This window comes from Aphis gossypii, unplaced genomic scaffold (assembly GCF_020184175.1).
Source record: "Aphis gossypii isolate Hap1 unplaced genomic scaffold, ASM2018417v2 Contig00434, whole genome shotgun sequence".
NCBI lineage: Eukaryota > Metazoa > Arthropoda > Insecta > Hemiptera > Aphididae > Aphis > Aphis gossypii.
Window position 1 is genome coordinate 204930 of NW_026083104.1, and position 12188 is coordinate 217117.

Here is a 12188-nt window from a genome sequence, read left to right on the forward strand (position 1 = left end):
TTGCATATAAATCATGTAATACATTTTTGATGCATTAATAAGTTCATATTCTACAATAATTTTTTCATAAAAACCAGGCTCATCATGAATTTCTAATTTCTATTAATATAATTATGAGTCACTTTAAAATTTTACCATCATTTTAAAGTCCAGGTCTATGGGAACTACAGGAAAATGTATTTCTAACTTGATGATACAATTAAACCAAAATTTGCGTTATGCAGTTATGAAAAATATGAGTAATGATTTATGTATTCAAGAAATTAGAAACGATTCTCCAATAACCCCAGACCTAAAACAATTGTAAAATTTAAAAGTGGCCCTAATAGCATTAATAGAAATTAGAAATTCATGAAGGGCCTGGATTTTATGAAAAAATTATTGTACAAAAAGAACTTATTTGTGCATTAAAAATGTATTATATGCAGGTATGTTATTACTTACTAAAAAAATGTTATTCTTTTAATTTATTACTTTAATATAAACTATTTCTAATATTTAACAATAAATAGACTACAACACCATCATTTACCAAAAGGCAGATACAAGCTTAAGGCATAGGGGGCAATGCAATAGCTGCTAATAGACAACATTTTTTTTTATTATTATTTAACTTAATAAATATCTTTGCCTTCCCCCCATTTCTCTAGTTTGTATCTGCCTTTACAAAATATCTAATGTCAGTATTTGGCATCTCACTATGTAAAACAATACAATTTAAAATTAAAATACATTATATTATGTTCTATTAATACTTTATATTGAGATTCATCATGCATCATAAAAACAAATACTTAGTAGCAATCTAAGTATAATAATTAATCATAGATTTTAGACACCAAAAGATTTTTTTTTAATTATTTATTTGATTTCTTCTAGAATTTTTACTTATTTTATTTTACAATACCTAAATTTCTATTTTTACTAATCAATGCACTAGCAAGCTATAATATTTCAGAATTATCTTTTAGGATTAAAATTTAAATGATTGATGTTGTAACCTTATTTAAATTTAAGTATGGAATGTCATACAAACTACAATACATTTTTTTCATTTACAATTTTTAGTTTTATATACATATAAAATGGTTGGTAATAGTTTTCCTCTGGAATGTTTAGAATGTTGGTTGTATTCAATTGTTTACACTTCTTTCAAATTTAGTTGATAAGGTATTTAAAAAAATACAATAAAAACCTAATTACTTGAATAATATTTCACTTAAAATATGTAGGTACTAAGTATACAAACCATATTTTTTATTTTGTCGCATATTGAAATATTAAAATCCAATATATAAACCAATATTTTTATTTTTATTGTTTCCAGTTGTAAATTGGAATATTGTTTTAATATGTATCATTCAAATCATCTGGATATTTTTTGTGAATACAGAAAATCTTAGAATATCATTATTAAGAATTTTAGTATGCTATAGATTTTTTAAAATGGCATTGACTATAGAGCAACTATCAATCTTAAAGTCCTACTGGATTGTATTATCAAAATATTAACCATATTGACTGGAATAATTTATTAACAAGTTCAATAATCCATATAAATTGTAACAAAAATTGTATAGAGCTGATGTATTAACTGAAATTAAAATGTTTATAAATAATTATCATAAGAATTATTTATAATAGTTTTTACATATAACAATATGGTGACCAGAAGTACTATTTTTCATAAGATAGTACTCTTTTTTGATGCAAGTCCTAATATCATTAAAAATAGTGTTAAGTATATGAAATTGCAATATTTTTTTGAAAATATTATTAGGTACTACACGTTTATGATTTTTTACAATTTAGTATTAATTTATATTTTATAGTTCAAGCTAATGCAATCTAATTGGTTGTTAGCTTAGTTAATTTAATTTGTTAATTTTTCCTATACTTTGTTGCGTGCCAGTATCAGATTTTGCCTAATGTTTGTATTAACTCCTTATGAATGCCTCTTAAATTAATTTTTTGTGTTTCATCTATATTTAATTGTCCTTGTAAACAATTTATCTTAAGTATATTCACCTGACTACCTGTATCTATTAATAAATTTAACTCGTTTGTTTTGCTCGCAGGTGAAATACATGTTATGTGATTGTTTTCTAAAGCAGAGACGATGTGGTAACATTGTGCATTTCCTCCGCGATTATTTGGTTTATCGAACGAGTACCACGATCCTCGCCCGACACGTTCACGTTGCCCAAATTGTGGTTCCTACTTTCATTATTACGTTTTTTATAACATGCACTTATATCATGGCCACTTCGTTTACAATATGCACATGTGGTTGCGCGTGCGTTATAATTTGTTGGTGGTTGAGTAAAACTATTCCGATTAGGTGGACGATTATTATTACTTGCAGGTTTATTTCTACACTGAGCTGCATAGTGATTACCACTACAGTTATAGCATTTAATAGGTGGTCTATTAAAATTATTTTGCTGAGTGTAATTATTTGTCCGTCCTTGATAACTCAGTTTACTAAAGTTATTTGGTTGGAAATTCCTATTACGACTATTCGTATTATTATTTCTTGTATTATTCACACGTTGGAAATTATTATTATTTTGTCGTGAAGCATTATAATTGCCTTTATTAAAATCGTTCCTGTATCCGTTATTTTCTCTTTCTGAATTATATTCTACTTCTTCTGCCTTTGCCAATTACTTAGCTACCTCTAATGTTTTAGGATTTCGTGCCTTTACAATTGTTCTTATAGGACTTATTAATCCTTTTATAAAAATATTCAGTGTTTGTTCTTTTAAAGTTTCGTGAATTACTTTTGCTTCTGATTCCTCTTTATTAAGTGTACACGCATTACATAATTTATAATACAATTTCTCTACTCTATGGCAATAATCATTGACGTCTTCACCATGACGCATCTTAATGGAATTTAATTGTATCTGCAAACTTGAAGCAGTTGTCGTATCTTCAAAAGCATCCGATAAATAACTCTTAATGTATACCCATTTAGTAACATTTTTATATTTTATCATTTCTAATGCTCTACCGGATAACCTAGTTGTTATATATTTAACTAAAGTCGGTGCGCATTTTTCTTCAACCAAATTTACTGCCATATCACATGCATTTATAAACGGATAGATATCTTCTCCCGTACACATAGGTATAAGCTTAAATGCTTCCTCTAATTTTATGGTAACCATTTTCTTTACACGCGGTTTTCTCCCGAACGTTAATTCAGTATGTTCAAAATCGTCCGTAACCTTGCTACGTGTAACCTTTTTATTGTCTAAACTTAAACTTCTCTCCAAGCTGTGTTTTATTTTCGCGCTCTGGCGTTCACTTGGGTTTCTAAATAAACTAGGGCGTTCTTTCGGGCTTTCAATAGGGCTAGGGCTTTTACTAGGGCTAGGGCTTCTACTAGGGCTTCCCAAATTAATCAACTGTTGGGTTTTATTTAATACTTCTAAACTCAAATCTGGAGTTTCTAAAGACGTCTTATTCGATGGATTAGCTACTTCCAAAGGAGATGTACCTGTGTTCTCCATAAATTGCTTTCACACTCATTTGATACGTTTTACAATCAACTATAATAATATAACTCAATAATAAATCTCAATAATATATGCCCTTTAATAATTCTCAATAATAATCTCAATAATTCAACAATATGCCCTCAATAATAATTTCAATAATTCAACAATATGCCCTCAAAAATAATTCTCAATAATAATCTCAAAAATTCACAATATGCCCTCAATAATAATTCTCAATAATAATCTCAATAATTCAACAATATGCCCTCAAAATAATATAATAATTCAATATTTCTCAATAATAATTCAAATAAATCAATTGCCCTTTAATAATCAAAAAAAAATTCCTAAATAGTTTTTTTTTTTTTACGACCTACTTAAATATATTCAGTTACTTAAATGATATTTCTTAGGTTTTATATTTTTGTAACATATATCCGTGTAATAATTTAATTAACTATTCACTCACAATAATGCGACGTTCGTTGATGTTGTCATCCTGTCTGATACTTTCTGCAACGTTGAATTGAATGGTCTTCTCTTCTGGAGTTATCAACAAAGAAGGTTGTACAAGTCTTCCTTGTTGATGGTAGCCTTTGACGGTTTGCCTCCTTGAAAAGTGAATCCTACCGACTGCGCCAAATTGTTGCGTGCCAGTATCAGATTTGAATCCAAATGGTTAATTTGAATGAAAGTTAAATTTAATAACGTAATATGTTTTATTGCATACAAACAAAATACATGTAACAAATAAATAAGTGGCTGAGTGACGTGAAAGTGCTCAGTTGTTGATAGCTTTGGTACATCTGCCGTTGCTAGTCTTCGGGCTCCCTTATATATTGTGGTGCGTCTCTTGTTTACGTCGAGTTGTCGCCTTCTGGGTGAAACCAGGTGTCCTTGTAGTTGTTGTTGCAAATTCGGACACGAATTTGATGATGTGCAATAACATCTCAAATGCATCATTAGTGCACTATAATTATTGATGCGCTTACTATCCCAACACGTGTCATGGTCATAGTAGCATCCGCATTACCCTTGACACGAGGCATGGTCATACTAACTTAGCCTTGTAATCTCGTAGATATCTTATAGATATCTCATAGCCCATAACAATTTTAACAAAGTTTTGTATTAATTTATTCAAATTTTCCACTTGATATTTTACCTTCAAAAAAATAACTAAAATATTTATAGATACTTTAGTTTAAGTTTACTTAAATTTCATAGAATTGTTATCATAAAGACACACATCTAACGAGTTGACATAATAATTTTAAATAATTAGTTTTTTAGTACCTACCTAGGTAATAATAATAATTTAAAAAAATACAATTTTTGTAGAAGGAGATGGTCTATATGGGCAAAATGGGTGTATGCATTGGCAATTACGACAGAGGAGAAGCTAAAATTTAAATTTTTATATCTGGTCACCATACATATAACTACAAAATAGTAATATTTACCAATATTTAATAGGACTTTCAAAGTATCAAATTCACACGCGTAATCTTAATTTAAATATGTACTTCTATGTTTAATTAAATTAATAAACAAAATAAAATATAATATAAACAACACATATTGACATATTATTATAATATAAATAATATTAATATAATATTGACTGTTATGTCATGTTATTTTATTTTAATGTTGATGTCTGATGTTCTATGCTTCACAAGATTACCACAATAGTCATACTACATAGTACAATATGGCGTACGATCAGATGTTTGTAAAACTTTTACTGTAAAAGTAAAGTTTACACTTTTCAGTAAGTTGTCACGAGGTATCGTGTAATCGTGAAACATTATATAACTGAAATCTGGATGATAGCTTGCCAGTTGCGATCTCGGATATGTACATATTAATATAGGTAATAATAAATCTTATACTAGGTAATAAGTATAAAGTCTATGGTATTGGAATTATTGTTTTGTGATTATACAGAACGCAAGATTATTATTTTGCTTCATAAATTTAAATAATTTAATGTTATAGGTGGGGCGGAGTTACAGAATACAAGGGTATTCTTAACTTTTGGCTTTTCATAATCACTAATCGGTATCTATTATTAGAATGACGTATTATGCATCATGTCGGAGTCGGTAATCGAAAGCGATAAGCGAATAATAGTATTTATAGTAGTAATATTAGTCCAATTATATGACAATTGACAATAAAACAGCTAGATAATAACAGGTACAAATTTAATATTATCACCACTCTCCGCTACACCATGGATCGTTGATATCGAATTCATTACTATTATAGCTACTGGACTTAACAAATAAAAATCCCAATTCTGACTTATTAGTACTGATATAACACCTAAAAACTTTCTAAAACCAACCAACTTTGAGCAGCTATAACTCGCCGACGGATCAATGAAAGTTAAAAATTTTAACGTGAAAATTCATGAAAAAAATGGCTTTATTAATTTATGCAATTATTAATATAGGTTGCCATTTGAAAATCAAAAGTTGATAGTTATATTACTATTAAATATAAGAGCGAAAAAAATTAAAATTGTATACGGTTGTAGAAAATCATGTATCTAAAAATTTGAAAACAAAAAAAATTAAAAAAAAATCTATACTTTTTGAAATAATGAGTGTTGTTTGATAAAAAAATCACCCTGTATAATGTAATATTATATTTATTATTAGACTGAACGTACATATATTATAATATATTTTAATATATATATATTTAAATCAGGGGCGGAGTGGTTCCAAAATTCTTACCGGGCAAACCGATATTTTCAGGCCACTTATTAATATTAGCCATACGACCCTACGGCCTACGTACATTGACATAATACATTTTTTTTTTTTTTGGAATGCGTTTATGTTATTGTTTATGTCCAATCAATGTACACAAAATACTGATCAGTCATCACTCATATTATAAATGTGTAATTCATAATCCTTGTGTAATTAATCCTTGGGCTAATGCTCTTCAAATTTGAAGAACACTTAATTTTGTATCATAAAGTTTTTTATTAATTTTTTTTTTTTTTTTAATAATAATAAAAATAATAATATTTATTCAGCCAAATCAATTAAAGTTTTATAGTAACAATACTATATTATATATATTATAATATAATATATAATATATATATATTATATATTATTATATTATATTATTATTTATATTTAATAGCTGATACGTATACCAACTGAGCTATATCGTATCTGGTATACGGAGTTCATAGATATCACATTTGATTTATAGTAAAATACATATACAATTAAACAAAACAAAGAGAAGAAGAAGAAAAAAAATACTTATACAAGAACACAATATTACAATAAGGTACTAATTAGTTAATTAAGTAAATAAATATTCTAGTAAATTAGCGTTAGCCCTAACAACACTTGATGTCTACGGGAACTTCCCGTTTACTTCCTGATTGGAAACAGCCCAAGTGGATTTCCTATATACATCCATTGGATATCCCTCAAAATTCACATTTATATTACACGATTTCCTTTTTTTTCCCAACTGGTAACGTCCTAAGCACTTCTATAGTGCGGCCAGCGAAACTAGGCGGGTGATCGCCGCGCGCCTGGTGGCCAATTTCCGTCAGTGTTTCCAAGACTACATTCCCGCGTAAAATAATTTTAAAAAAGCTCTGGAGTTGTAATAAAAACTAAACGACAAACGTTCGATATTTCTGTACGTAAAACTTATTATTTATTAATTATCACATTCGCTTATAAGTAATAATACTAATATTATAATTTTTTACGTAATTATATATTATGTATATACATTTAAAAACTAATAACTAAGTAATGAAATTTAAAACTATTATAATAATATTTACATAAAAAAAATGTTTTTCTGAATTGAAATAATCTAGTCCTCACTGTCGTCTTCATCTTCACTTGAGCTGCTTTCGTCAGGATTAATGGTCAATATTATTGGTTCTAATATCTCATCCCTTAGTCCCGCCTTGACGTAGTCCTCCTCCTGAATCTTGACGCAATGCTCACCACATTTGGCCCAATCGTTCGAAGTAACTGCATCGATCTCTTTATGCACAAGTTTCTCGACATCTGCAATTTTGAATGTTGAATTTTTTTCAGCCACTCTGCCTTTAATTTGCGCCCAAATAAGTTCTATTGGGTTATACTGACAGTGGTAAGGGGGAAGCCTTACCACTTCATGACCCATTTCAAAAGTTAGTTCATCCAGTTTATATTTTTTTCCGCGTGGAATCGAAAGTTTCACCTTTTCCCGTAACTCGTCAAGTGTTTCTACGGGAGAAAAATCTATATTTTTATCCCGTAACCACTGTTGAACGTCTGCCTTTCTACTGTTGGACTTCGGATAGTTCTCGGCCAACGAAGAGTGATATGACGCGTTATCCATGACAATAATACTCGGCTCTTCTAAGTTAAGTAACATTTGTGAAAACCAACTTTCAAAAATTGTGGCGTTCATTTGTGAATGATAATCCTTGTCACCAGAATTACATCGAAAAATAAGTTTTGATTCTTTAATGAATCCGAAGGAAGGAGATCCGGCGTGGCATACTATGAGGCGGCTGCCTTTGCCTGTAGGTACTTTTAAGCCTTCCGTATTTTCTTCATTTTGCCAAATACGTCCACGTGTATGATTTTGATTTACCCAGGTTTCATCTAAGTAGATTACCGGCCGAGTATCACCGTTCCTACGAAACTCGTTCATTTTTCTAAGAAATTTAACGCGCGCAGCTACTATATCGGACCGTTCCATCAAGAATTTGCGACCGTCGTTACATTTTTTGTACTTAAAATGAAGTTGTTTTAAAATTATTTTCACCGACGATTTTGATCCACGGTAATTTAATTTTTCACGCAGTTCTGATAATATTTTAGCACTCGTTGGAAATTCACCTTTGTCGTAAAAGCTATGGACAACTCTTCTGACCACTTCATTGTCAAAATCATCAAGTTCGGTGACAGATTTCTCGCGACTGTATTTTTTTCGTGGCGATTGAAATTTAAGGTCATTAGAACTTCCGACACATAATGGTTCTTCTCGATTTCCAGTTACTTTACTTTCATGACATATCCGTTGTACAGTTCTCAGACTCACCACACAAGCTTCGGCCGTCCTCTCCTGTGATTGTCGAAAATAATCTGCCAATTCCGGCTTATCTTTGCAGTTGGCTAAGGTTTTAAAAAATGTATATACGTTGTATATTGTTTTTTTCGTTTGGGAATGTATATCGGGTCGAATTGACATTTCGAAAAAATAATTTACACAAACGATCAATAAAAAAAACAAACACAAAAAAAAATTAAAATATTGTAAAATATTAAAACAGCCGTATAAAAAAATCACATTAAACTTAAACGATAGCAATCAACACATACACGAAGGGCAGAGGATCGAAGACTAACACATTATGAAGAAAAAAATGGTTCCTGTTCACAATTTGGTTTCAATAAAATTACAATTGGTACAATAAAGTCAATGGAATGTGGTCGCCAGTGCCAGATGTCCAGTTTGAATAGAAAAACGCCGCGCTAGACGGTTACCCTCACCCTCGGCAGTATGTAGTACCCATATTATTATATTATATATATTGTATAAACGATGTACTTCATACCATGGAACACTATATTATATAGTGTTCAATGCTTATACGCTAATAAAATATGTGTGTTGTAAGGATACCCAACATTTTTTATAAAACAGCTGAAACACAACTGCATCAGCAACTATTCATTTAATAAGCAATACTTTTAGAACCCCTGGTTCACATGAAAACAGCCACTTGGTGGCGCGGCGATCACCCGCCTAGTTTCGCTGGCCGCACTATAGTTGGAACTACATTGGACGTACACTAACCGTTCGAAATTAATAATACATTTTATTATTGTACTGCTACAGTGCTACTGTTATCATTTTATCAATGAATTATATAATAATATTGTAGGGAATGACCATAATCGTCCTTCATTGTCAGTGTTAATTACTAAAGAAAAATCAAATTAAATATTTTAAGCACAATAATAATAATCTACAATATAACGTATGAGCCAAACTTGGCGGGCGGCTAAAAAAGGAGTGAATTAATAAATAATAATTAATATGAATATCATACATACGAGTATATATGACACACAAAAAGAAGTTATTAGTCGGCGTTGTGCCGTTTTCGTCGTGATCGACATTCGACACGCGCCGATAACGAAACATCACAATCTATAAATAATATTAAAAATATATTAATAATTCGTTGTTGTTGACTGTTGTGGTCTTCCCGATCATAAAGTATACTCTATGTTCCCGACATACGGCGATAACGCAAACACAGAATATACTAATATAGATATAATAATAATAATTACCATATGAAATAAGTAAAATCCCTATAATTTAATTAAATGTGTATTGTTGAGTCTCAGAATTCGTGAGAACTTCGATCGTGGTTTGTATCTTGGTGACAGTGTCGTAATTTCGAATAATTTTCTATTAATAATTCAATATACACGGGTATCTCGCGATCCGTCATCCGTTGTTAGTCGTCATTAACGACGCGTTAATCATATTACTACGATAAAATTTTCTTTGCCTCACACGTTATGATATTATAGTCAATAATATCAATACTCATTCCTCAATAGCAGGAGACCGGAGTATCGCGAACGCCAGCGTACAAGAATCTTGTGACAGAATTATTATTTATTAGTTTTAACTGTTATTTACTGTAAAAAGTGTAAAATAATTGTTGTTCATAAACAGTATTCAACAACTACGATTCCAAATTTTCGAACAGTGAAGTATTAAAAGGATAATTTAAGGTAAGATAATATGTGTTACCTAATATTATTATAGGTAGGTAGGTACCTACTTTAAATTTTGAGGTATTATTTATGTAGATACTATGTAGCTAGTGTAGTAAACCGACGTTTTTAGTATAAAAACGTAGTTCTTAAGTCCAGTGGCCTAGAACTATATCACGCCACCGAGTCGGACCACTGATGCCGTTTCCTGATTGGATTAAACACATCACGCCATTTCATAGACGTAGATCATCCTATTCTCCATCACGGCATGTTCCATATAAATATGAGTCTTCATCATAGATTTAATTAGAGTTAGTTAAGAGTCAGTTAGACTTAGTCAGTGTTGTCACTTGCTCTCCGGTAGTTAAGTACTTGTGCTTACGCTAACGAAAGCCTTTTCATTTATTGTTTTAACTAGTTAATAAACGTATCAATTATCTTATTAATCTATTGTTTAACTTATATACCTCATCTCTCCAACCTACGACGGAACGTGCATTCGTCGTAAAAGAAGCGTGCAGCAACCATCACTGGTTACTACTAGTTATTCTTCATAAGCTTATAGGTAGGCTCATTGTATTTTGGATATTAGTATACTATATTAGTAATATATATATTACAATTTACTAATCACTAAATATCTTTACAATTAGTAAAAAAAAATATTCTCAACAAACTAGTCATTAAAAAATAATAGGTTAGGTAAAATTTTAACGAAATAAATTAATAATTTTACAATAAAATTATATCTCCGATTATATCCTTATTAAGTATTTACAAAATATAGCTTGTATATCAATTTAAAAATATATCTTTGCATCTTCATCTTATTTAATTTATGGATTGTATTTTATATTTTTCAATAGTAGGTATTTTATCGTATTTTATAATTTATAACTAATTTTTAAAATAATTTAGAAGTTTTCAACTATCTATTTATTTCAATCATTTATTTAAATCAACCCACATAATGTCATAATATGATAATATGAATCAGGTTGGATCATTATTTTTATTCTATCAGTTAGGTATACTTGTATTATATTACAATACAAATTTAATGTAAAAATGTTTTTCTCTTAAGTTTGCATGATGTCCATGGATTTTTTAAGGTTTATTTTTGTGATTTATTTTTTTAAATTGTAGGAACATTTCTTACCGTAAACCTTTAAATAAACTATCTACAAGGCAGTTAAGAAGACGAATAATTTATATCCAACAAAATATTGTAAATGAATGCAATGCTCGCCACAGTTGTGAAACTGAAAAAAATCTTAGCGAAACAAAAGTGCAGCAAAAGGGTGAAAGAGAAGTCACATATCAAATTATAAATAATAAGAAATGTACAAATGATGAAATAGATGAAGAATTATCATTGGTTAATAATGATTCAGAAGCAGATAATACTATTGATCTTGGTAATTTAGAATTCCAGGTTAAAAATAAGAGTTATGACAAGTGTAATGATAATAAAAAAGTTCAAAGAAAAAGTTTAAAAGATGAATTGTCCAAGTGGGCTGTTCAAAACAGTATACGATTGAATGCACTATCTCGCCTTCTAAAAATAGTTAAACCACATGTGTTGGAAACATTACCACTTGATGCTAGAACATTACTTAAAACACCCAGACAAACTTTAATAAGAGAAGTTTTACCTGGTGAATATTATCATTTTGGGGTGTATAAAGGTATCATGCAATTTTTGAAATCACACAAAAAATTTGCATCTCAAAAGTGATGTAGAATAATGGTAAATATTGATGGTTTACCAATATCAGCCTCGTCGAATAGTCAGTTATGGCCAATATTATGTTCTGTTTTTCAATTTCACCATGTTTTTATAGTTGGCTTATATCATGAAAGGGTTAAAAACCTGAAAACTCTAGTGACT

General features: G+C 29.7%; 2 protein-coding genes across 2 annotated transcripts; both read right to left on the minus strand.

Moving 5' to 3' along the window:
• Positions 1 to 2666: 2666 nt before the first annotated feature.
• On the minus strand, positions 2667 to 3518 carry LOC126554140 (uncharacterized). The gene has a single exon (XM_050209242.1). It carries the CDS (start codon positions 3516 to 3518, stop codon positions 2667 to 2669), a length of 852 nt encoding a protein of 283 aa, XP_050065199.1.
• Positions 3519 to 7373: 3855 nt separating this feature from the next.
• On the minus strand, positions 7374 to 8747 carry LOC126554141 (uncharacterized). The gene is made up of 2 exons (XM_050209243.1): positions 8396 to 8747; positions 7374 to 8158 (listed from the first exon to the last, which is right to left on the minus strand). The coding sequence occupies exons 1-2, from the start codon at positions 8745 to 8747 to the stop codon at positions 7374 to 7376; spliced, it is 1137 nt and encodes a 378-aa protein (XP_050065200.1).
• Between the last annotated feature and the right edge of the window lie 3441 nt (positions 8748 to 12188).